The 27,220-nt window shown below is 37.0% G+C and overlaps 4 protein-coding genes and 1 long non-coding RNA gene across 6 annotated transcripts; 4 read left to right on the plus strand and 1 right to left on the minus strand.

Moving 5' to 3' along the window:
- The first annotated feature begins 477 nt into the window (after nucleotides 1–477).
- On the plus strand, nucleotides 478–9,072 carry ap4 (transcription factor protein). 2 transcript variants are annotated; one of them, XM_009862512.3, is made up of 11 exons: nucleotides 481–698; nucleotides 4,116–4,226; nucleotides 4,686–4,881; nucleotides 5,230–5,385; nucleotides 5,574–5,690; nucleotides 5,996–6,202; nucleotides 6,604–6,780; nucleotides 6,999–7,103; nucleotides 7,414–8,034; nucleotides 8,378–8,569; nucleotides 8,875–9,072. In XM_009862512.3, the coding sequence occupies exons 1-11, from the start codon at nucleotides 604–606 to the stop codon at nucleotides 8,950–8,952; spliced, it is 2,055 nt and encodes a 684-aa protein (XP_009860814.1). In that variant the 5' UTR covers nucleotides 481–603; the 3' UTR covers nucleotides 8,953–9,072.
- LOC100177775 (Bardet-Biedl syndrome 7 protein homolog) lies at nucleotides 8,843–16,174 on the minus strand. Its single transcript, XM_002127772.5, has 14 exons — nucleotides 16,032–16,174; nucleotides 15,581–15,712; nucleotides 14,984–15,159; nucleotides 14,398–14,584; nucleotides 13,790–13,929; nucleotides 13,300–13,480; nucleotides 12,747–12,967; nucleotides 12,233–12,440; nucleotides 11,597–11,746; nucleotides 11,215–11,360; nucleotides 10,698–10,862; nucleotides 10,094–10,307; nucleotides 9,537–9,660; nucleotides 8,843–9,426 (listed from the first exon to the last, which is right to left on the minus strand). Exons 1-14 carry the CDS (start codon nucleotides 16,065–16,067, stop codon nucleotides 9,287–9,289), a joined length of 2,220 nt encoding a protein of 739 aa, XP_002127808.1. The 5' UTR covers nucleotides 16,068–16,174; the 3' UTR covers nucleotides 8,843–9,286.
- A 293-nt stretch (nucleotides 16,175–16,467) lies between these two features.
- LOC104266418 lies at nucleotides 16,468–17,242 on the plus strand. The gene is made up of 2 exons (XR_717553.3): nucleotides 16,468–16,853; nucleotides 17,116–17,242. It is a non-coding gene; the product is annotated as an uncharacterized LOC104266418 (long non-coding RNA).
- A 619-nt stretch (nucleotides 17,243–17,861) lies between these two features.
- LOC100176198 (allene oxide synthase-lipoxygenase protein-like) lies at nucleotides 17,862–27,162 on the plus strand. The gene is made up of 14 exons (XM_002122567.4): nucleotides 17,862–17,967; nucleotides 18,478–18,664; nucleotides 19,053–19,181; nucleotides 19,563–19,817; nucleotides 20,049–20,139; nucleotides 20,427–20,580; nucleotides 20,877–21,128; nucleotides 21,449–21,641; nucleotides 22,016–22,096; nucleotides 22,186–22,304; nucleotides 22,828–22,947; nucleotides 23,001–23,135; nucleotides 23,196–23,294; nucleotides 23,633–27,162. The coding sequence occupies exons 1-14, from the start codon at nucleotides 17,899–17,901 to the stop codon at nucleotides 23,810–23,812; spliced, it is 2,064 nt and encodes a 687-aa protein (XP_002122603.3). The 5' UTR covers nucleotides 17,862–17,898; the 3' UTR covers nucleotides 23,813–27,162.
- Nucleotides 24,452–27,164, plus strand: LOC100180127. The gene has a single exon (XM_002127686.4). The coding sequence runs from the start codon at nucleotides 24,526–24,528 to the stop codon at nucleotides 25,864–25,866; it is 1,341 nt and encodes a 446-aa protein (XP_002127722.1). The 5' UTR covers nucleotides 24,452–24,525; the 3' UTR covers nucleotides 25,867–27,164.
- The last annotated feature ends 56 nt before the right edge of the window (nucleotides 27,165–27,220 follow it).

The raw sequence follows: 27,220 nt of genomic DNA on the forward strand, positions 1-27,220 counted from the left end.
TTTTTACACTTGTGAGTTAAAATCAACTACCGCCACATTTCTGCGTGCACAAATTGAGCGGTTAATTTTGATAAAAAATTTAAACATGCGCGGCGTATGGCGGATCGTCCTGAGAGCGAAAAACATGGCGCGCAATTACAGTCAATGGTAAAATTCCTTTCGTGTTTCTCATAAAGAAGAAACAGGCCCAGACGTAATGTGTGTGTTGCACGTGTCTCGACAACGCCAGCTGTTACTACGATGACGTAATGTTATTTGTTTTCTCTCTTCTTTGCTCGGTCAGCTGACCGGCCGGTTACTTCCTCTTTTAACCGCGATATTCATGCGCGTAGACGCTAGGTATTTCGTAGACTGCAGCTCTGTCGCAAAAAAATATAGCCTAAATAATCACGAAAATCGATTATATGACTAGTGTTAGGTTATTGGTGAAAGATTTATTTTAAAACGTGTATAATTGGAACAGAAAAAAACGCGGAGGATCTATTTAGCCTCGTGACTAGTTTTGCGTATGTTGGTGAGTCTTTCCCGCCATTGCGCGAGTAAGCAGTACAAGGCGGTTACGAAATTTTCGTTCTGATCAGCTGTAATATTGTCAAAGTTTCCATGGCTTTCTACGCGAAGACCTTGGAAAATATATCGAATATTCCTGCAACGGATTACAGGCAGCGAGAAAGAAATCTGTCAGAGTGTACGGGCAGGTGAGTCGTGTTAATTTTACGACCTTTAGATTGCCATTTATTATAAAAAAAAACGGTGACGAACAAAAAGGCAAATTACTCATAAAGTGTTAATGTGTATCAAAATATATGCTACAAACCAGAAATTTAAAATGGATTACGCCAATTTAGTGAAAGTGGCCATCTTCTGAGATATGCTTGTACCACGTGGGTCAATACAACAGCTGAGTTGTTATGTCGTAACAGCTGATTTTCGCGCGGGAAAATTACATATTTTGTTTTCAATGTTTTGAATAAACAAATTGTTTAAACCATATTTAAAAACTATGCTGTACTATATATTTTTACGCACATTTTGTTGCATTTATTCAATACTTACCGAAGTTAGCTTAAACTGTATATTCTCATCCGGTTTCGAAGGTCAAATTGGCGCGTCTAAAAAATCGGTAAAATACACGATTTAATGTATTTTAATTTGACCAAGACCAAAATTATATTGTAAAGTTGCCAAATAGTGTAAAGTTTTTTCATTATATGCGTTTTACCAGTTACACTACGCGTTTGTTTGGGATGTGCGTCTAGTGAACTCTGCTACGATTTTTATTCGCTCTATTTCATATGTATGTGATTGTTGGCGGTATCTCTCCGTTATAACATTTTCTTGTTTAGTATCGACCACAATTGAACTGTGCAGATTAAAGTCTAAAACACCCACACGCACATTTCCGCTGCGGTTCCAGGAATTGAATACCTAATTGACCGTTTCGCTTTATGTCCTGTCTGGTCATTACCGTTTAACCTTTTCAAAAAGCTAGATATTTTTTCGTTGTTTAGATAGGCTTTGTTTTACTTTTATTAGATTGATCATTTATGGTAGTTTTTGGGTTGGGATCTTGACTCAACAATGTATTTCGTTTGCATTTATTTATGTAATCGCGAATTATTAATACACAATGTTTCGTATACTGTCCTTGGTAAAATAACTAAGTAGTATTTGGGCGTTTTCCGACTAAAAGCCAGCAAAGAATTTCGTGTTTGCCAACTTTGTTTGCTGTCGTATGAAGCCAGTCTAGTTCAATAGTGACTCGTTATCGCATTGTGCTGAATAAGCAACCGAGCACAAAAGTATTATTCTGAATCATGTGCCGTGTTTTTATATATTTTTCACATCAGCAATATCCAGTAGCATCTATTTCACAACCATTATTCAGTCTTTCCCGCTGTTTCGCATACGTATCGAATTGCGATTTCACAAGCGGTCGTTTTGTTTCAACCTAACGCCTGTTTTTTTATCGTTATTATGTAACCAGATACTGAATCGTACGTTGGCCCACCGTGTTTTTGAATAGCTGTTTTATTTAGTGTTAGTTTCCTTACGCTAATTTATTTTTTCGTCAACAAACAGGACGCTTGTAAAAGCAAATAGAACCTGTTTTTTTTAGCGTCTAGATTTCGACGGTAAATAAAACATGTAAAATAAAACAACTTATTTATGAATCCAGGGTCCTGTTCCTTGCCGTAGCACATCACCTATGTAGAACACAAAATAGTTAAATTTCAACCTAATATTATGAATTGCCACCGATATTTTCACTTTGACAATGTTGTGCCACGATTGCAACTCATGTTGCAGAGGATCACCAACACGCATTAAACCACCGCGCCAACTTATTCACGTGACTTCCGGCTGTTTTGCTCAACTTCCGCTGCCGCCTCTGCCACCCATCATTGCCTCTATCTTCAGTAACGCCCGTTTTCGCAAATCATGTTTCATGCTGGAAAACGTCAGTATATTTTGCGATTTTACAGGGAGGGAATATTTGTATCTTAACATTGGAATGTGTTGCACTTGCACCCCACCACAACACATCGTTAAAATAGGTTGCCGCGAATACTAAGGAGTTATTAAAGTTTGTTTACATAATATTGGCTACCGAAGAAACCCGTTTGACCTAACGCATATGTGTGGGTAAAAACGATCCAACTCGAACCGGTTTGAACTGGAATTAGCCATCGTTTGAAAACTCGCACCACCGCCACTTATTATTCGAACCTATTTGACCTCAACAACTGGCCAACCGCAATCGTAACAATCGATCGCCGGTCATTTGAGGACTTGTTTTCGATCTGACTCGTGTTTCTGTCAGCTTATAACTTATTTTAGCCGCGACCTCAAAGCGGGAATTCGTCATTCCTTTTCGTATCTAAATAAGGCCGGGTGCTTTCCGTCCGCCTGCTTCGCGAATTCTTGCTGATTCAGGAGACATGCGTGCTTAAAATGCTTGTCGCAACTCGATCGGCTGGATAGTTTTGGTTATGACGTCATTTTGTTCTTCTGTAGTCAAGTGCCGTGGGGTGAAGGAATCTATGAACAAAGTTTGAGCGCATTGTCAGCTGTTTTTGCTTGCCTAACCAAACTCCTAACCCATCACTTCGCGATGAAACTCCCTTTCGTGTACGTGTGGTCTCTTGCCCAAACACATTTATATTCCCGGCCATCAGACTATAAACTTCGCTTTTCATAAGCGCTACCACTGTGTACTTTGACGACGACGATATAGACCACGTGACCGCGCTGTCATCGGTCACGTACATAGCCCGCCCCCGCGTCTCGAGTGTGGTTTGCAATCGATTCTCGTTCTTTTCCCTTACTACATAGTACATAGTATACGACACTACCACACACACACAACAATTTACCATCAACAAAACATTTTCGCTAAAAGCAGCATATGTTCACTGATTAGATGCCCAATGTGTCCACAAACTGATCCATCGATCGCTGCCATTGCATCAACAAATGAAGAACAATGTGTTATTGTTAAGTGCTGCTCCGTTCATTTGTTTCAATCTGCAACGAAATCACGTTAAACACAAACGTGACAAACCCGAATATAAAACCAGGCTTTACTTGTTTATATCATCGCGATTTAACCATCATGTCCGTTGTCTTTAAATGGCTTATTTTCTTATGAACCACTATTTATTTACATAGTATACATGAGAGCATATTTCAAAAACCAAGCTACGTGTTATTGTGCACTCCCGCGCAAAGATAAAGCTTATTTTTCAAGTCATTTAAATAACCGTTAAACCAACCCTCGCTTTTCTCACGGCGAGACAATTGAGAGGTTTGCTCCATGCCAGCTGTTCTTTTTACTACGATACACTCCCCTTTCCTCTCTATCGCACACGCACGCACACACACGTCAGACTTCGGCGAAATGGCTCTCTCCTTTTTAGCTGGTAAACACGTGACGGCGCGGCAACGCTAGGCGATACGCTTTATTGATTTCGTTTACTACGCGTTTTGCACGTAGACTCTTCCGTAAAACGTGATTTTCGATTGTGTTGTTCGTTGGCCCATTTACACAAGCCGCACCAATCAGCTCCTTTTGCACATATGGTGAATCATTAACCTATGTTGTTTACTTGCAGCGTTGCTTCTGCAGCTAACGTGTATGTAAGTGCACCAGTCACAACATGTCAACCTGGTAGCACAGGTTCAATCAATCTGCCAACATTGGCTCCTATTCAAGGAAATGAAATGTAAGAGTACATACACTATTTCTTATTTGTTATTGAATGACAGTAAACAATATCAATGCAATTGCAGTTGTACTGATAAGTGATAATATATTAATATATATATATGTTTCTTTCTTTTGCACTTATTATTCATAAACTTTAGAGAACTAAAATAGTTCAAATTTTTTATGTAATTCATTTTTATCATACAAAATCAATTGCATAGGCTACATGTGTATATTATATAAATACACACATATGTTGACCATTGAACATAAAGACAGGTCTGTAATTTTGTCACTATATTTGTCTTTCATTATTAGATTTACTCCCTCAAGTTTTGATGTTTTATGTTAAAACATTGAAGGACAATCAAATATATGTCATTGTCTGAGGACAATATAGTGTTTGTATTATAAGTGACCAGAACCTTTGTGTTTACTGTTTATGAACATGACCTACTCCTGTTTTCCTTTTCAGTTTGGTAAATGTTAGTGATGACTTGGACATCGATCCAGTGATGGGAGGAGCAGTTTACGGTCAACGAGAGCAAGATCGGAAAGTAAAGAGAGAGATTGCTAACAGCAACGAGAGAAGGAGAATGCAAAGCATCAATGCTGGGTTCAAATCTTTGAAAACAATTCTTCCACATACAGATGGTGATAAACTAAGCAAGGTGTGTTGAAAACTTAAAGTTATTACGAATTTTTTAGATGCTTCAATAACAAATATTCAAACCAATTGTATGAAATAGTTCATTTAAATAGGAGACTGATAATGTCATTTAGGCGAAATATATATAGCGGATAGCCTATATATATTTTTATTCTACAATTGGTTGGTTACATTTTTGTAGCACCAGATCCTTACTGTATTTCTTTACACTAGACAAGAGTTGTTTAACTTCATAAGCACCAGATCCCGGTCAGATTTACGGAATATATTACACTTATTCGTTCTTATTAGGGTTCTATTGCCATATTTATATCTTTTTTACCTTGTGTATACGTTGACCGTTTTACAGGCTGCAATACTTCAACAAACTGCTGAATATATTCTACAACTTGAGTCAGACAAGCTACGTTTATTAAATCAAAATGAAAAGTTAAGGAGAGCTTACTCTGAATGCATGTGTACAGCAAGCAAGCATAAAACACTGCTGTATGAAACACTTGAAAAGGTAGTTTGGATTTGTTGCTTCTGCTAAAGTGACTTTTTTAGAGCCACATCATTATATGTAAGAGACTGAAAAATAGGATGTTATTTCATGCAATTTGTTTTTTTTTTTTTTTTTTAAATCTAGTTCAAAGTTTTTAATTTTATTCAATAAAATGATTTGGTTTGTTTTTAATTCTCTTTTTCTTTCAGGATGAAGGAATAGGAAGTCCTCGTGAAGAAGACATGGAGGATGTACGGAGGGATGCGATTGAGGTCCGGCAGCAACTTGATAAAGAGAGGAGACTTCGGATGTTGCTGGAGGATCAGGTTGGAATATGTGTAGATTGATATTATTGAATATGTGTAGATTGACTGTAGTGTATAACCTAGTGGGCAGTGACTGTTATACTCCATATGGGTAAGCTTCAAAGGTCATAAGATTACACCAAGACCAACATATATTATATATATATATCTGAAGCTTACCAATATGTAGTATAACACACCTCTCAAGCTTAGGCATATGGAAGACCTCTAAAGCTTACTCACATGGGGTAATATGCATATATATATATATATATAGGTGCATATATACATATCTTGTTATTAACTTAGCAACTAAAACATTCTAGGTTCGAGATTTAGAAGCTCAAATTTATCCCGAGAAACTTCGAGAACTGGTAAACTCAGTTTCAACACAACAACAACAACAACAACATCGACCAAGTAAGAGAGTTGATGATATTGGCGGGCAAATGGAAGCAGAAGAGAAAGGAATCATTCTTCCACAACTTAAAATCAATGTGGCTTCAAACAGGCAGAATGTAGTTTGTCCAAATGTAAGTAGAAATCAAACTAAATGTTATTTAAGTTTCACACAAGTGTTTACATATACTAAAGTACCTGTCTATGAAATTCACCAAGTAATTGTAATTATTAAGAAGTTATTAATTACTGTGGTATTATTGTGTAATTGTTACCGTATTATGAAAATTACGGTGGTATTATTGTTATTGGCAGAGGCGCCAAACCTTTGTAAATGCAGGTGATAGTCAGACGCTCAATCTTGTGAACCAATTATTACTTTATACGTTTATTGGTTATAATATTTTTGATTATTGCAGTTTAGACAATTTCATTTACGTCATTTACACTGTGGTGATTGCAATTGTGTTTTAAGTTTTTTTGAACTGTTTGTTAAATAGGCACTTAAACTAATATGCCTAACATTTCTTTACAGGATAGCACAGTTACAACTACTGTCCTCACATCCCCACCAAGGTTACAATCACCCATTCGCTACCAAGTCCATCCAAAACTACCACCCCTCCAAACAGCAGTGGAAACCGTTCCATATGCAGGTCTATGTGTTACTGTTGATAACACTGAAGAAACATTAACTCCAACACAGTCTCAGGTCAGGGTTGGTGGTATCTATCCTGTGTGTTATGATGTTTAGACTTATATTTACCATAAGCACTTACTCTGCATAACTTTGTGTTATTTATTTAAATCTGTTGCCGATAGTAAATTACTTTGATTATAAAACTGAATTACAATGTTATTTCATTATTTGTCTTCGTAGTCCAGGATAAATTTATACCTCAAAACTGAATATGAATATTTACATTACAGAGCAACAACTACTGCGGTAGCCTCCCCAGATCTCGCCAACCTTTGAAAAAACGTGCCGTGGAATTAACGGAATCTGACCAATCTGCTCCATGTAAAGTAGCCAAGGTAATACAATATAGGCCACTTTGAAGTTTTTCTTGCTCTGCATTAATTTTAAAACCAATAAAAGCTGAATTTGTATTTTAAAAAGTTTGGTACCAACGTTATGGCCCATACATATAGCAAAATTGTCTTCATTTGAAACATTTCAATTTGAAATCTAAAACTATCTTTGGTGATATCAGAAGTTAAGATTTCATCATACATACGGATGCTAATGTGTATTGAAACACAAACAAAACCATATTATATAAACCTGTTACCACATATTATCCCAGTAAACAACTCATTTCTAACAAACATTGTTCTCTTACAGGTTACAACTCAAGCTCCCACCTCAAAACCAATCCAACCAATTTCCTCTAATAAACCTATGAAAATGGTCGCTGTGAAAACTCCTGACAGCCAGAACTTACCCATTCCAAAGCCTGACCCTCAAATCCTTTACCCCAACCCCCCATGTGTTCCACCTACGTACATGAATCTAAACCCACACCCAAACAACCAGGCGTGGTCGGAACAGAAGACCCCACAAGTGATGGCGACTCCAACACAAACTAACTTTCACATCACAGTGGCGAGCAAACCCCAGATCCCCAGCACGCAGTATGTGGTTCAACCTGCCATACAAATGGTTCATCCACCAAAGGAAATGACATTAAACCAACTAAACAATGTTTCTTCGCTCTCTATGACTTTAACGCAGTTAAACGCGCTCTCGACAGCGTGCACGAGGCCTAACCTACCTTCCCACAATGCAGTACCTGCAACTCGTGTCCAAGCTCAATACCTCCCACTTGTGGCTATGGACACAGTACTCGGACGTCGCAGCGAGCGGCGTATCTCTAGCGCCACCACTGACAGTGTGGTGAGCGATGAGGAGAAACACGAGTTGTTGGAAGATCCTCAAAACGAAGATAACATTCCTACTATTAAGGTACCGTGTACAACAACCCACTGTAAATATTCGGATAATTGCCAAAGCCTAGCCTACAACTGCGCGTTGTATGTGTACCGCACTCTAACCCACTGAAACAATAGATGTAATAGACATGTCTAAACTTGGTGTTTTATATAGTAGGGTGGTGAAGATGTGGGACACCATGTATTTCATTTTCTCATCCCATTTGCAAGTTAACAAAGAACATTAAAAAAATTATAAAACTGTATTCTTACAACTCCCATAGGCCGTTGTTATTGTTTAAAACACGATCAGGATATTATGAGCTTAAGGTGCCTTATCTTACCCCACCAAACTATATCATTATTTCTTTCCACAGCTACCTGCAGTTGTTGGACGAAGCAGGTCAGACCCAGGTCCTGCCCTAACAGTTGAAAACCACCCTGATATCCCATGTAGTGGTTCATCTACTGCCACTGTATCTGTTCTTTCAAGTGGTCCAGGTTCCCCCCCAGTTATTCGACATATTGATGCAGTTGCAACGCGTAGGAACTTGGAAACTATTGTTCAGGTACTGATATATATTTCTACACAGAGATATATGTACGAAAGGATAAGTACGCTCATCTTTCTATTCTATATGCATGGTATTGATGTTGTGCTGATAGGTTAGAACTTAACAATATCAAATATAAATGCTATATTATTTTGTTCAGTTATATCTATTTCCTAAAACTTAGCTTTTTATTTATCATTAGATGTTTAAAAAGTGGTCTGCTGCTGTTATGAGACAAAATGCTACACTTAGAGTTGCTTTTAAAACAAGAATTTATAAAAAAAAATATTTTTTTTCAATTCTTTATTATACTTTTACAGGCAATTGATCATCTTGAACAACAAGCACGACGTAATTCTCAAGACCAACAACCAACAGAAGAATCCACAAACACTTAGCACACATTGCTTCAATGCTACTGATAATCAAGCAGTAACTTGTGTGCCGATGTAACATCTGTATATCGGATGTGTCTTGCGTAGATTGCGTATGAAATATAAATCGTATGCCAACAAGTGCACAAGATTTTACAGAAAGGGATCAAAAACACAGTGAGCTCCAGTATCAAACATAGTGGAACTTGCAGGGCAGTATATGTATGTAGGAAGAGGAAAATGAGTTCTGTTAGTTTTGCAAGAGAAACTCGTAAAGACCACCTTTGACAATTGCTACGAAGGTAAGTTGTTTTCATTGATCATTTAACTTCAACTTTTTATCAGGTCAGATCTCCACTCAATACACTGGTTGCTGGAAGAATTCAATCAGTGTTTCCTGATCATAATTATCCAGTGTTGCCAGCAGCTGAGGAACTTTCTGTTTCACGTTGATTCCTTTGAATTTGAACTTATCAATGTAAAGATCAGTTATCATGCCTGGAAATAAATTCAAATGTCACAATAATAGCAATGTGTCTCAATTTTCCTATTTTCTTTATGATAAATAAATAAAAACTTGTAACTGTTTATGGCATTATAGCACATACCATACAAACGTTCCAGTCTTGCTGGCTGTTTCTTAAATTGGATTTTCAAATCTTCAGCTTCTTCTAATATCTGCTGATACTCTGGTGCCAAGAAATTAATGTTTCCTTCATGGGTTTGCAACTCCTGGATGAGTGAATATAACATGGTTAATGATTGAATATTAACCTCTTTAATTTACATGCTATGTGGTTGAGGTCGTACGAAATGAAATGGAAATTAATATAAGATTTAGGCCAGAGTTGGCTGATTGCTCCAGGCCAACACTCATTACCCTATTAGTGACAACTAAGTTGAAGCAATGTTCATGCTAAAGGACGCATATATTGTATCGAACCCATTATCTTTTTGATGCAAGCAGCTAGCCATAGTGCTGAACTAAGTTTAATGTTACAATGGAATTAAACCTGAATGGGTAGGAGCCTTTGAAATCCAGACATACCAAACATTATTTTCAGCGCTTCATATATTTTGTGTAAAACATATGCAACAAGAAGTCATTTCCAAATACAGCCACCTTTAACGCACTCAACTTAGAAAACAGCCCTAAATACTTTACCTGCAGTGCATCGAGCAGCTGAACCTTCTTTGCCAACATTAATTGTTGATCAAGTTTTGGATGCAAGAGTCGTATGGTGTCCCTGATTGAATCTTCGTTAATATCAAACTGAATGTTGAGAGAAATCTTTTTGGACGTTGCTTCTTTACTCATGATGTCTTTCAAAATGGAGATTGTGGAAATATTATCGGAGCAAATTCTTGCTTCACCTTTGCTATAAATAATATTCTTGATTGTAATGATTTGGTTTAGTGTCTTGCTCAAGAACACATGCACCCACAATGATAGCAGCGACAAGCTTTAAACCGATACCTCTGGGTTTTAGGCAGGTGCACTATTCCTGTGCTACATCTTGATGCTGTTAACATATTTTAAGCTACATTTAAACAGCAATGTGTTTATCAGTACAATATGAACACTAGCATTTGACTGCAAGCTTATTTTCATTCAGACTAATTAAACCTTACGGGTCTACACCAAAACAAGCTTTTTTTGCCAAGTCATCTTAATTTTTACTTGTTCCTATAATACACAAAGCTTGTTAAAAAAAACTAGTCTATTGTTCAGTAATATCCCTAATTGTTAAATCATAAAGTGAACTTACCTGTAACTGCAAACCAACTGTGTCTCAAGAAAAGTGTTTGTGAAATACAATGTAGCATTATCTCCAGCTGGTGTTCTGTCTGGCAAATCAGGCAAACAAAACACAAGCCAGCTGTGGACTTCGGCAAAACTAAACGGACCCAACAGCTTCAACTCATTCATGGCTCTGGAAAAAGAAAAACTTATTCAATAAAGATTGTTATGTACCTGCGTTGTTACGGAATAGTAAACATGAATGTATCATGTTTGAAGACAGCCTTGACGTTGAACATTGCAACAAATAATTATTCTGCATAAAAAGGCCAACATTTTGTAAGTCCATACTATATGATATGTTATAAATACCTCTTGGTTCATGAATGAATATATCATCTGTGTTGGTAATTTAAAAAAAGACAAACCGTTAACAGTGAACATATTCTCCATAAGAGCACAAACATACAAGTCCACCTTATGTGATGACTGATGTGTTATAAACGCTATGTCTTCATCAAACCAACCCACAGTTACATCCCTACCTGTTTTCATCCACATCGTGCACACGTTGATGAAGCGACAAAGGTTTGATCGGGTATTTTCTCATAATAGATGTTTTCGGCTGCAACCTTGGAACAATGTAAGCTTGTAGATGACCAAACTGTCCTTCGATGGATCGCACTTTTACCTAAGGCAAGAAACAGTTTCCAGGTCATACCAAGAGCATTATGTCAATGGAAATACTTAAAATGCACTAAAAGTTCTAATAAATTTTTTATTACAAACATCTCAGCACATATGTTTGATACAATTTTTTATCTAAAATGTTTTGGTTTATAAACTAAACTATCTTTGTTGATGTCAGAAGTTAAAAATGTTTGTTCTTCATAAAGAAATAGTTAGATTTCATGAGAACACTAGTACCTCGAGACGTGTAGTATTGGCTTGGCATCTATACGTAGCAAGTAAGAAGTTGTCGGTGTTTGAGCTTCCATCTGTGGATGGTGGGTTGGTGGTGTATGACACAACAGCAGACGTACTTTCAACATCAAGGAGGTCAATTGGGACATCACTCTGTTGATTATATTGAAGATCACGATAATTTTTACATGGCAACAAACGTAAATTAGATAAATAAATTCCGTGAATCTGACTTTGATCAATTCTTGTGTGTTAACTCTTTGTGTAAAAAAATACAGTAAGGATCTGGTGTTACATAAACATAACATACATAAATTAGTGATTTGATATACGCGGAAGTTTAAAGAACTTGTGCACCAATTTACAATGCCAGGCTGTTTAATATCATATTTAAGAGTATTAATTATGCATTTTGTGAAAACTCAAATACATTATAAGCAATTCAAAATGCAGATTTTTTTCTGCTGTAGTGGTAAATAACACTGACAACCAAAGTAATTGCTTATTGGTGAAATTTATAGACTTTGATAAAATTGATATTCTAACACAACAATTTAATCAATAAATTAGGTCTATATTACAGAATAGTGTTGGAGCAAGAAATAGAATAAAATTTCATCCTAAAGTTCTTTCACCAACCTGTAATACAATATGATCAATAGCAGTTTGTACTTCAATACTAAGAGTATAGCTGGAGTCATTTGGTGAAAGAACAAATTTATCATTGACATGAAATGCAGGTGCATATGTCATAATGTCACTGTTAGAAGCAACAGCTTTTGAAGTTCGCTGCATGTGTTTATTTCGCTCATTTTCCACCTGCTGTTGCAATGAATCTATTTCAGCTCTGAAAAAACAAGAAGTTAAAGTGAGTATGAGACCTTAGAACATATGTTGTTATGATGAATAATAATGTCTCGCTACTTGGAAGAGTCGATTGAGTTTGGAAGAGTCAATTGAGTTTACAGGAAATTGAGCCAATATCAAAGAATGTTTAGTGGCTGAACACAATGCTGTGGTATAACGTTTTATAAAGGAAACAGTTTCAAAGTAAAATTGGAAAACTTTTGCACCGAACTTTAATAACTAAAGCAAGAACTGGTTGTATTTGGACCAAAAACGTTTTAATTTAGCAAAAAAAAAACCCACTAACCTCAAAGCGAGAAGTTTTTTTGTTGTTTCTGCGTCAAAATTTGAATCTGGATTATTGGTCACCGATGCCGCACCTTCTTGAAAGTTTCCGGATACTTTCTTCTGCAGATGCTCCGTTGTAAGCCCTGTTACCCACCCTGAGTATGTGGATACTACAACCTCATCATAACCAAGTGACCCAACGACACCACCTTGCACGGAAGTTACGCTCTCATTGAACGACTGTGGAAGAAAGTTTGAAAATCTTATGATAATATCATTTGCACTTAAACATTGAAATATTATATACAACTAATTATTCTGCCAACTGCTACTAGGCATAATAAAAAATAGCATTTTTCAGTTATCTGGAATATAAGACGTTAATTTAATTTCAATGTTTCTTCTCCCCTTAGCAGGATTAAGCACGACGTTTTGATTAGTTTTAAACAAGGATGGCTGCCGGCTGGCCCTCTGTATTTTCCATACTGGCATCCAAGTTATACCGTGAGCAATATTTTGCTAAGTTATAACAATGTCGTTAAATTTACAAAAGTTTCAAGACATATTATTACATGTGAGAATCTTATAGTGGGTTGGTCCACTGCATCGTAGCTGTATATTTCAACTTTTCCGTCATCACGACCAACCAATAATTCCATCACACCATCCCCTGTGATGTCATAATGAGACAGACAATTAATTCCACCCAAGTTTGATTCGTTGTTGATTTCCCAGTTGTATATTGGTTGCTCTCTGGTAAAAAATATCCGTCATTAAATGGGTGTCTTGCTCAAGGACACATACGCCCTCAATGATAGCAGCGACGAGCCTTGAACCCAATACCTCTGGGTTGGAGGCAGGTGCGCTAACCACTTCGCCACACAAGGGCCAGATCTAATCAAATGAACTACACTTAAGGCTTGATGTTGTGCATTTTTACAAGAAGAATATTTTAATGAAAATTTAAATGATCTTTATGGTAAAGGAATAGTCTTATACACTTATTAACATTGCTTATTAATTTGGAATTGCCTCTGCTGTCTTTAATCACCTGGAACGTACCCTGTTAATAAAACATGTCCAAGCTTCCCATCACTGGTTCCATACACAAGGTCTCTTCCTTCTTCTCCACCATTTCCTTTGTAGGCAACAGCTGTTTGCGGAGAGCCGGAAACTTCTGCTTCATATTTTAATTCACAACCCTGAAAAACACGTCAGATCCATTATTTGCATACACAGTATTTATATATGCAATAACACACAAAAGGGTGAATGATGTTCATTTTAACAGCAAATTTACATACATAGTAAACTATACCATATTGTAGGCAAGACATTTGATTGTTTAGACTCATCCGTATAACTATGTTCTATGTGGGTAAGGTTGTTCAGCGTGGCACACCTTAGAACTTAAGGTTTAGACCAAAGTTGTCCAAGTAACCCAACACTCGTGGTGCTACAACCTTTTGGTGACCACTGAGTCAGTTTATCTCTAATTTATGTGAGTGAAGTACTAGTGTGGCATATCCATAAGACCAGAGTTGGTCCATTACAACCAATTTCTATTCTATGTGGGTAAGGTCGTTTACCGTGGCACGCCATGTGTCATTTTAGGCCAGGATTGGCCCATTACTCCTACAACTTGTTTACTAACCACTTAAATAACTTACCTCTAACACCCTTAATACACGGTCATTACAAGCCAACACTGATGTAAGATTTCCTTCATCAGGTTTAGGCAAACACATGATGTCGTTTATTTTATCGCTTGCCAAGTAATAACCTTGGTCAACACAATCGGAGAAATGGTTGAAAACATATTGTCCACCGACAACTAAGTCACTTCCACTAATCCACCTAAAAACAGTGAAAATATTAGCGCTTTCAAGCATATCCTAGATAAATTCTGCATAAGTAATTGTAATATAGCCACCTTTTTGTAGCTTGTATTTGTAGATCAGTGGTTAGATTAGGTTTTTTGAAATTACTACCAGGTTGAGGGGTTTATTTTTTAATCATAACAAATTCCATAGCAGTAGTTGAAAAAGTGAACTAGCATTCTCATAATCTAGTCTGCAGTGTAGAGTATGGCATGTGCACACATTTTAAGTGCACGTCATAATTTCTTATTAAATTAAGTAGCTTTTCCTTATGTGACATGGAAATGTATGCACTTGTGTCAAGAACTGCTTTATTCTGCGGACTGGCCTGTAGTTGTAATGCCAGCAAAAAATAAACTGGTCAAATATAGCTTACAGGTTAGCGACAGTTTCTGTTAAGTTTGAGTTAAAGTCCAAAAACTTTTTTCCCTTTCTTGAATAACCTCGAATATCAGCTCCAGATGCGACAAATATTTTATCCTGGGGTGTCCCAAGAGCACCACCTAGCTGAACACGGCTTATTGGGGCTCCAGGAAGAAGTTTAAAGATGTTCTGAAATATAGATTAAATGAATTAAACCTATTTATCTATGTAAAGAGTAATGGCAGTTGTTATAACACCAGTGTTCTATTTCATACCCACAACCCACTTACGAGTTACCACTTGTTTAGGGACTTTGTGGGTGAGAAGATAGAATAGTTACACAAGTAAAGAGAGTTACACAAAAAATTATAAATGGCAGCTTTCATGACAGAACATTGCCATTATCTTTAAAACTATAGATTTAAATGCAACATAACATGTTGTCGCTGAAACTACCGTATGAATTGTAATCCACGCATATAAATTATTTCAGATGAAATTCAAAATATAATGTAACAAAATTTTTCTTCATGCAAAAAAAAACTTCCCTCCAACCTGGTAAATAACCAAAATAAGTAGCTGACATTCCACAACAATTCAGTCAACCTACGTTCACGTCTCTTTTCTTGACACCAAAGCATTGTAAAACTCCACTTTTATCTCCAACAACAACTTTCTGTGTCACTCGTCGTTTATCATTGTTTGGCAAAATGCTCATACATTTTCTATCGGTAACCGCGGCCTAAAATTAACATTATGTAGATTAATAGGTGCTGGTGAAGAGTCTTCCCCCCCACCTTCTTTGCTACCCACTTACCACTAACTACTAACCCCTATAACCACTAACCCCTTAACCATCAACTACTAACCCCCTAACCTAGGGGTTAGTGGTTGGCAAATAAGGTGGGGTGGGAGATTCTTAACTAGCACCGATTAATAATGTGTACCGCTTTTTTAACGGTGTTTTGGACCAGACTTTTAGATAAACAAATATTTATTAAACACTTATCTATGCATACAGTTTACGTAAAATAGGATGCATCACTACCATTACGACATACCTGTAAATAATCCACAACGTCCAGATCAAATTCCATCACAGAAAATGGTGAACAAGAAACTATTTATTAACTTTAATTAAATTTTTTTGTTTTGATAACTCGTTGCTTGGACATTGGATTAGATTTAAATCCAGCTGTCCTAAAACGGTAAACAAGATAGAAATCGTGTGCACAATATTCAATCGAATTGTGATAAAAGAATTGCAAATTTAAGCCGTGTTTAGCACGTGAAAGATTGCAAATCTTTATAAACAAAAGTATTTAACAAAACAATGCATGAAATTGCTAATTTGCCTGTCCTCTCTATCAACCACGGAACCAGTTTTGTAAAACGTTGCAAACTTTACAGTAAACATGGGCGATTCTATTCTGTTTGGTACGGCGTGATAGAGAGAAGAATTGTGAAAATGGCACTACTACACAAAGTCTACCAAGAAATTGTCTGGTATTTCAGAAAATCATATCATGGATTTACTCAAAGCAGGATGCAATCAAAGTAGTTTATGAAAAAAGCTTTTGGTATAAAGACGCATTCGGCGGGTAGGCGAACTAAAAGCAGATCTTTCTGAATAAGCAAGATGAATTTTAAAGTAACGTTTGTAATTGTTATTTTGCTTGGCTCGGCCATTATGCCATCGGTGAACGGACTCTCAGGAGTTGCTCGGGTCCTTGGCTCAGTCACAAGAGGTATTTTGCTGCCCACAGTCGCGAAACTGGGTCCTCTTGTGCCCGGCGTTGCAAATAGAAGAAGATACCGAACTTGGAGCAGCTGGAAACAGCTAAGATGGACGAAATGGAATGAACAACAAAGGGAATCCATGAGTATGCATGCCTGTTTAAACTTACAGTTATTCTTTTATATGATAGGCTTGTATATTCAATCAAAGCTGGATTTTAGTCGGAAGAGCCTATATGTGGACGTGAAGTTAACCGCATATCGAAACTACAAAACCCGAATTGTTATCAATTTACTAACTGTGGTATAACATCCTTTAGTTACAAAAGTTCCTGTCGCTGAAATCCTGCCCTCATTTTGAATATGTAGGCCTATATATATCGTAAACGTTTTTGTTGCACTGTATAGGTACAGATACAACGGTATCCGAAGTTATGGACGGGTTGATGGAACCAGAACAGTAAACTGTCGACGCTTGCTGCTGAGTGGCGGGTAGATTGTGTAATGTATTCGTAATACACAAGACTTGGCGACATCTTTGTTTATTTTTAGTTACAGAAGAAATACAAACCGCCAACTATCGAGTTTATTCCGGGGAATAAGAGAAACAAAAACAAATGAATTTATATTTAATTATTGTTTACAAATTATCGCAACACGCTGCATATATAGCTTATAAGAGACACCATCAAGCATATACTTTAGAATTAATTTCATTAAATCACACAGATTGCTTTTTTCTCGAAAGTGCGGTCATTTACACGAAAGGTTTGGTAATTCGAGTTTTTTTCAGCAGGCATTCTTAGGCTAAAATCTATCAGAGTGATCACTATACGCGTTTACAACGATGCGTCATATATATTGCTATATCTTAATTCGGATTTAGTATTCACGAGTGAATAAATGTAACTTGCTTTACCTTTGCGTGACGGGAAAACGTCAGTGATTATAACACTCATGTTTAAATCGTTTTGCACAGCTCGTGTCCGCTATAAGTGATACCGCGTATACCTATGTAAGAATGCAATCCTCAAAGAGGCATTCATGTAAAAACATTGTCCCGTGTAATGTTCGGTGCGCACCGGTTATGAATAATACCGGACCTCGCATACATTTCATCATTTTCCGTTTACAATATCGCTATAAAACGTGAAACTTGAATCATACCGCAGTTGCAGCCAAACCACAGCTATGGGCAATTGCTTCAAATCTGTTAAAGTGCTTCCGTATCCAACAACTCAGTATAAAGTTTCTGTAAAGGTAAGGCGAAAAAACAATATATAGTAGGATGGGGGAAGATGGGACACCTTTTTATTCTATTTTCTCGTACATTTTGGTAGTAAACAAAGAACACTCAAAGAATTATAAAACCTTGTCCTCGCGACTTTCATAGCCCATTGTTAATTGTTTAAAACACGACCAGGCTATTTATATATTTCGTGCTAAAGGTGTCCCATCTTCCCCCACCCCACTATATAGTACGCAACTCTGTAAATCATAAACAATGTGAACTAACTTAACGCAAAACTCGCTATTGTAGACTATATACTTTCATTGTCCCATAGTTAATTCGATACTTTGGTTGCGTCATTTGTTAATTACATGAGTTTAAATGGAAATAATACGATGGATAGCGTTTTCCCTTTCCCGAACTTTAAACGTTTTTTTTTATATTATACCGGTTAAGACAATATACCCCTCGACCAGAGTTGGCCCATTATTTATCCCGCGAGTATGTAGTTATATTATACCCAATGTACCGTTGCACAGACTACCGATGGCTATCACAAGGCAGGTACAGATTCAACAATCTATCTTGAATTGGTGGGGACCGACGGAATGTCAACTGACTGGGTAAAGCTGGACAACTTTCTTAAGGATGATTTTGAAAAGGGACAAGAAAACCATTTCGAGTTTTTGTCACGTGACATCGGCGCACCAATCATAATCAGGATTAGTAAGTTTAAATTTTTAAAATATTTTATTTGTTATTTTACGCCAATGGAACTTTACCTTTAAATTTTCTTATTTAAAAACAGTATAGTATGATGGGGAAAGATGGGACAGCTTTTCCTTCTCTTTTATTGACTCGTTTTGTGGTAAACAAAGAACATTTAAAATTTTATAAAACCGTATCCTCACGACTCCCATAGACCGCTGTTAATTGTTTAAAGCACGATCAGAATATTTAAATATTATGTGCTAAAGGTGTCCCGTCTCCCCCACCCTACTATTTCTTTTTTTCTGCTATATAGAGCGATAAACAAAACCACCTTGTTATAACAATTGTCATTGTCCGTTATCTCAGGATAAATAAAACAAACATTCATTCCTATGATAAATAGAACTGGAAGATACGGGCGATGAAGACGAGTGGTTGTGCAGTCATATCACTGTGACTTACATGGATAACAAAATAGAATTCCCAGTGTATGAATGGATTGAGAAAAAGATACAGTTCACCACTGGCAAAGGTAAGATGTACTTTTTGTGTAACAATAATTGAGTGAAAGAAAAACATTTTATATACATGTGTATATTTGGGAAATGCACTTAGCAGCAATTGCAGTGGTTGTCTATTTGTCATCCATAAATTGCGAAAAAAGAAGAAAAATGCAATGTTGGTTTAGCAACCAGGCCAGTATAGCGTGTTTTAGTATAGCTGTCGTTTTGCTGGGAAACAAAGAACGTTCAAAAAGTTATAAACCGTATCGCCACGACACCCGTACGCACCGTGGTTGTTTAAAACAAGTTCGGATTTGAATATTTTTTGCCAAAGCTGTCTCGTCTTACCCCCCTTTACTTTATATATTTTGCATATACACTTTAAGTGATAACACTTCGAACATTTGCAGCCATGCTACCGCAGAAAGTTGACAACCCTCATGTTCGCTCACTACGTCATCAAGAAATTGACCGACGTAAAGGCCTTTACCTTTGGGTGGACTTGCCAACGGAGGCTCAAATTGGATTTGGTTTGCCGCGTTACGTCAATGTCGATTCTTATGCAAAACTCCCAAAGATTTTCCAGAGAAGCGAAATACGACAAGCGCAGTTTGCTGAGAAAAGACTAGAGGCGTTATTTCAAGTCACTCTTAACGTTATTGGAAGTAAGTATTTCCAATTCTTATACTACGCTACATGTTAGGTGTTTTTATGAATGTGTTTATGTGGCATAATGGACCAACTCCATTTTGCAGGTATAATATAGCGTGCCTCGCTTTAGGACCACAGCCAAATGGCCCATGTTTTTTATCATTATTTTATTAACTACTGGCGTAAACATGGAAAACTACTGCATACAACTACCGATTTGTTATACATATATATTTATATTACAGCTGCAATTTGTCCAATTGAAGATTTTGATTCTTTTAAAAAGTTGTACAGACTTGACGAAATAAAATGGCAAGACCCAGACTACATTAACAAGTAAGTGACGATTCATAAGTTTATTATCTGATTTGGTATACAAAGTACATTCAAAGATTTATTCTCACGACTCCCATAGACCGTTGTGAATTGTTTAAAACACGATCAAGATATTTAGATATTATTTGCTAAAGGTGTATAAAAATATCAAATACGTATAAAAATATCAAGCAGACCGGAAATAATGATAAGACAACACTCGCTTATATACGTTTTGAGCAATACATATTCGCAAATCGAATTTGTTATAACTGCAATCACTTAAATCGTGTTTTTCTTTATCATAGTTGGGACACTGATATTGGAATGGGCCGGCAAGTTCTTACTGGTATCAGTCCATTAGCCTTTGAAAAATACACCAAACCTATCCCAAATTTTGACGTCACTAACGATGACGTCAGTGATCTTCTAGAGGGAAGAACTTTAGAGGAAGCTATGCAGGTATTACTCTACATGGTGTTTTTAATGTAAAACGTGTGTGTTCTGAGGCAAGATACTTTATGGCAGTTGCTCAAACCCGGTGGTCATTTATGTCTTGTTTAAATACATTATATATGGGTCAATAAATCCCTAAAAAATTACCCACCAAGTTACATATGTGGTAACTCAAAGGCTAAGCTGGCATGAGATGTATATGAAACAACACTTATGTTATAAGACTGTCGTTGACACCCAGCACGCGAGGATAAATCCATGCATTCATTTATTCACTTATTTAACACACTGGGTCGTTACAGGCTGGGAAACTTTACGTTGGCGATTACAGCAAACTTCTTGCTGATGTAGAGCGTAGGACATACAACGACGAACCTCTTCATTGCGCAAACTCTATCGGGCTTTTCTACGTAAATACAGAAGGCCAGTTTCTTCCCATTGCCATTCAACTGGTAGCTGGTGATCGAGATTACTTATTCACTCCCTCTTGTAACCATTACGATTGGCTTTTGGCTAAGATGTACTTCAGATGTTCACACTCAAATGTGCATCAGGTGGGAACGTATTCTGTTTGATGGTAACAAGAAGTTTTTAATTTGGCTTCGAAGTTATAGAATATTACATCTTATAAATTTTAAAGAAGTGTATATCTGTGAATAGTTTAGACGGACAAAAACTATACATGTTAGTGTATAATAAAATGGTAGGCTGTGTAAGACGCAACCTTTCCGAATACCCCCTTTCTTTAGGAGCTTTTTGTGATGATAATGAGCCAGTTCCGGCCTAAATACCAAAGTAACCCCTATAATGTCCCGCCATTGTACATCATCCATGTAGAGTTACTGGTTTACATAACACTTTATTATTCACGCAGTGGGTATACCATTACTTGTACACTCACGCCATCATTGAGCCTTTCACCATTGCCCTCTTCCGATGCCTGCCTTCCGCTCATCCGATCTATAAGCTCCTCCGTCCCCACTTACGTACTGTGGTAGCAATCAACACAGAGGCACGTTTAGTGTTGATTCCTCCGAATGCTCGCGGTGGTCAATCAATGGCTATAAGTATGTGGGCATTTGTAAAACATGAGATCCAAGTGAATGAATGCAGCCTATTTACTTTCGCGTGGTGGGAAACCAACACTCGTTATAACACGGGTATTCTGTTTTACACTGCTGGGTGCCCGCTTACGAGTTATCACTTTTATGCTGGGTGATTATTTTGAGAAGATATTTTATTTTTTGTTTTTATGCATCACTGACAACTCTATGCGTTGGACAATAACGTATTAGTGACCACTGGCTTTTAGTAAGTTTTTTTGCTCAAGGACACATGCGCCCATAATGATAGCAGCGACGATTGTCCAAATTTCCAGACATAAAAAATCAGGCACCAGTGTTAGAGATGCTGTTATTATTAATTCAATGTTTTTATGCAGTGGCTGCTGCGCTTGCCCGTAAACAATTTAAAACATTTCACTTTGACGACATCGTAATACCCAAGGTCTTAAAGAAACTTGGTAAGTTAAAAAATTGATATACGTATATCACATATTTTATATATAGATGTTCATTTTGTTCCATATTGTACATTCCTTTATAAACATAGGTACGGACGACTCGGAGCTGTTGCCCAACTTTTACTATAGGGACGACGCTCTGGCTCTTTGGTCTATTATGGAAAAATACGTTGAAAGTGTAGTACGGTTTTATTACACTTCGGATGAGGTATGTCCATTGTTATGGCATAATATTCCAATAGAGTCTCGGGGTAATGGGCCAGTCCTGCCCTAAATCCTAGAACCCATGGCGTGTCACATTACGGGACCTCACCCACAGGAAATAAAATAAAAAAACAGCAGGACAAAATATGCTTCGTTGGGTAAGTTTGGGGCAACGTGAACTATATGGGTTTCCTATCAGGGTCGTATAGTAGGGTGGGGAAGACGGGGACACCTTTAGCACATAATATCCAAATATAACGAAACTTACAAGTTTATTTAAACGAATAACAACGGTCTATGGGAATCGTGAGAATACGGTTTTATGATTCTTTGAATGTTCTTTGTTTAGGCTATTATCAAATGAGACGAGAAAATAGAATAAAAGGTGTCCCATTTTCCTCACTATATATTATTGCCAACGATTATTTATACTTCTGTCTACAGTATTAACACGAGGTCAAAATGTACCTTATTTGATAATTTAACCGAAACAAAAGTGTTTACTTTTCCATGAAATGTGTATATAGGACGTCAAAGAAGACTTTGAGTTACAAGGTTGGGCAAAAGACGTCGCAGAGCATGGGTTAGGCTGGCAAGATGGTAATACCAGAGGCTTCCCGACTTCTATTACAAATATTGAACAATTGGTAAAATCCGCCTTTGTTATAAAGCAGTAAACTAATTATGAATACGATTTTAGATCGAAATTTGTGTGACACTCATGTTCACTAGTTCTGCACAGCATGCAGCTGTAAACTTCGGGCAGTTTGAAACTTACAAGTTTATTCCAAATGCGACCGTCGGCATGAGGCAGCCACCTCACAAGAAAGGAGAAGTAAGAGCATGACGTATACTGTACGTCATACTGACGTCATAATAAATACATTTATTTCAGGCAACACTTGAAAGGGTACTAGAGTCTCTACCGGACGCAACGTTGGCTAGTCTTCATATCGCGGTTTCTTACACCCTTTCGCAGTTTTCACCTGACGAGGTATAACTCTTTGGGCTGCTAGTATAAGGTGGAGTAAGACGATACACCTTTAGCAAAAAATATCCTAATCGTGTTTAAAACAGTTAACAATGGTCTATAGGAGTCATAAGCATACGGTTTTATATTTTTTGTCGTTCTTCGTTTACTAATAAATGGGATGAGAAAAAAACATATAAATATTAATAGTGATGGGCCAGCGAAAGTCTGAATTCCACATCCGTTGACGTACATCGCCGTAGAATCTTAACCATATAAAATACCCAATAATTTAATCATTTCGTCCTTATATAAGCATGAAATTCGGTTTTTAGAGCAATAATTAATCATAAAACCTACAGGCTTACCTTGGGACTTTTGCCGAGCGACTTTTCACCGAAACAGAAATAACATCCATTCAGGAGAATTACCGGCAGGACCTTGCTGGGTTGGAGCAGAAGATAGTTCAACGAAATGAGGGTCTTGAATATGAATACTCATATTTACAACCATCACGCGTTCCAGAGAGTATAGCGATTTAAATACGTTATGCCATAGCATATGCTATATGCCAGTGTAACAAGGCCACATAGCCATATTAATCAGTCAATATTTAAAAATCATAGCCTTGAAAATTTTGCGGTTGAGTAATACATATCAAAACTGCAAGTATGCTTGAATATGGGTATATTTCGTTTTGTTGTAACTTTGATTTTTTTGTTTTGTTGTTACTAAGTGGATATGAATGTAAAAAACTGAGAAGCTATAAATCTACACAAGTATAATAAACATACATTCTAAAATCGGTTAGAACTAGCGTATAGACCCTCTTTTAAACCCAAAGATTTCTTGGCTTACGTTTTCTATGAACAGATTTTAAGCACAAGTGGGATGTTTTTGTCTCAGTTGGTAAGTTGTTTGTCTGTCGTGCGGTTGCGTTTCTTTGTGTGTAATTTGCTCCAAAACATAGGACGTATTTTCTGGTGAGGTTCAGGACTTTTATCATGTTATTAGTTATTACACTGCCTATGCATCGCATAGGTGGTATTAATTTGGTTAGTTATCGGTGAGGTACAGTATGCTTGCTGCTTGTATACAGAGTAAGAACAGGCGATTTGTAAAACTATGTCCTTCAGCATAAGGTTTAAATACGCACCACTGGCTATTTATTGAAATGTAACATGTACCTTAAAGTTTTTATAGACATTAAATGCATCCATTTACTGTTCACTGAATCATCAAAGAATATGTGGTTATGTCTGGCCATGGGGAAATTGTGACATTATCTTCTGTGTTCCTGCATTATGATACAACGACCGTTAACAACACAATGACTGCCAGCAAAGCATCGTGGTTCTCGGACACTAATCTACTGCTATGCATTCTACTAGCAGTGTGTATGTGCATACTTGTGCTACTTGTATGTCTTCTAGCTTGCTTTTGCTGCCGCTTTGTTCTTAAGAGAAGTAATGGAAGTCGAAAAGAGAATAATGTGAAAACTGTATTAATAACTAAAGCAACTTCAGTAACTGGTTTAAACCAAACCAATCTAAATGAAGTGAAGTCTTCTTCAAGAAGCTTACTCAAGGTGTACACCACAGAAGGTGCTGCTTTAATAGACAACTCAAATCAAAACTTCAATAACGGTGCTACCCAGTCAAAAGATTCTGCAACCAATACATTTGCAATTCGTCATCAAAATCTAATGACAAGTACCCCGACTGTGAGAGAAAATGGTGCAAGAAAATGCAACTCAATTGTTGCATTGGTCACTTCACCACAGTCAACTATCACTGGGGTAGACTGGCAAAGTTTCAAGCATGATACACCTTGCACCAATGGCCATGGTACTATTAATACTGTGAACAATGAACCTGTTTCTTCATCATATCAAGTTATGTCTCCAGTCACACAGCAAGGAGTTCTTAATTGGGCAACCACTAACGATATATTAGATGCTCACTCCCCAAACTCAGTGGGTTTATATGGGACAGCATTTTCTCAGTTGGATTCAAATCCACTCTCTGAAGAAAATGATTTGGATTCAGCATCTGAAGTTAAAGAATTGCTTTCCCCACTGCAAGTTCCTGTGTCATCAGAATGTAGTCCTTTAACGCCAAATGGAGTTTCTTCCTCACTGCCTTTAGATGTACATGGCCACCCCCGAGCTTGGTTTGTTCCATTGGATGAAATTTATCATGAACCTCTTCGACATTCTTTCATTGATGTTTCAAACCACAACTTTGATTTAGTTTCAGGCCCATTTCCTCCGGATCAGAAAGAACAAGATTTAAGAGCTATTAATAGCCCTGGTAGTAACACCTCTAATCAACAGCTTAACGGGTCAACAAAAGTTACCAGTAGGCCAAAAGGAATCGCTGCTTCTCAAAGCTCTGGTTCTGAAATCGACAGAAGCGATTGCTGTAACTGGAGAGATAGTGGCGTTCCTGTTTCTCACATGAATTTAATAAAATCTTCATCCAGCGAATGTGAGAACAAAAAGCCGAGTCTATGGGAGCAACGAGAAGATCGGCCTGTTGTGTTCCTAGAAGATAATGCTGGTGAATTGGTTTCTCCTGAGCTTGAGGTGGCATAAAATGGAATGGTTCAATTTTCCTTTACAACATATTTGCAGTTTTCACCTTTTTGCCTTGCCTATAGGCAGTTAGTGTGCTGGTTTCAACATTCAATATGGTTTCCTACCGTCAGCAAAAGTTTTATTGATCTAGTTTAAAATAGCTTGATAGTTTGCGCTTATTAGTCCCAGCTAAAGTTTCCCATGTGGTTTAAAGTTTAGTTTCCCATACATTACTTAGGCTGTGGATAAGCTGCCCAAATCTGATTTTCCAAACCTAATCATGTTTGTGGGTCCAAGCTGCCATAATTATTTACAGTAAATCAAATGGTTTTCAATTACTTTAATCATGTTTTTTTTTCCTTTTTGCATTTAATTATACTTTAATTATCAATGATTACCAGATAGAAATTACACTTGAAGTTAACATTTTTCAATGTCCTTAAAACCCGATAATCACTTTTTAAAATCGTATCCTCCATCTTTGTTTTCATAAGCACAATTGACGAATAACAACATACAGCCCTTCACTCAACATTATCGATGTCTTGATGTACATTCTGTGTTCTGTGTACATAGCAAAAGTCGTATACCAACACTAATTTTGCTCGTAATTTTTATATGAAATGTTACACTGTTGCTGCAATACTATATGTGTACCTGCTGTACAGGGTTTGGTCCCAAGCAGTATTTATAATTCAGTGTGATATTCACTCACATACATGTCATTAGATGTAGTAACAATTTCTATTATTCAGTAGTTACCAATTTTTTATGGTGCTTTTGAAAGTGTCTGCTCGCTAAGTGTGACCTATTGACACGTTAATCTAGTTGCAATGTATATATGTATACATAGTGTATATATTGAATGCCGTTCCACACCATGCTGGAAGCTGCAGCTTTTTGTTATTTTCACATTTTTATCACAGTTACACACCAGCCAACGGCTGCTTTTTTATAAAACCACCCGTTAAAATTTACCAAGCATTAAGGCTTACCACACAACCATTCATATGGGCCGAGCTTGCCATTTTTTCACTTTTCTATTAATATTTCATTAGAAAACCCAGTGTGCTATTCCAATACTGCAACTAATCAAATCACTTACAGTTTTGTTTTATTTTTACCACATTTTTGTTGCTTTTGAATTATCACGCACTAACGTTAATATTTCACGGCCCGTGTGTTTAATTTCTAATTTTCCAAATCAACAGCGTACTTTTTCTTCAAAAAGGTTGTGCCAGGTTTAATTTGTCAACCCACTGTTCGTATTTCTTGACCCACACTGCGCCATTCTTGCAATAAATAGCACGGGTACATCTGTCCTCTTTTCCCAAAGGGCTTTTCGCGATATTGGGCGACAATGAACATGCTA

Source organism: Ciona intestinalis, chromosome 14 (assembly GCF_000224145.3).
Source record: "Ciona intestinalis chromosome 14, KH, whole genome shotgun sequence".
Taxonomy (NCBI): Eukaryota; Metazoa; Chordata; class Ascidiacea; order Phlebobranchia; family Cionidae; genus Ciona; species Ciona intestinalis.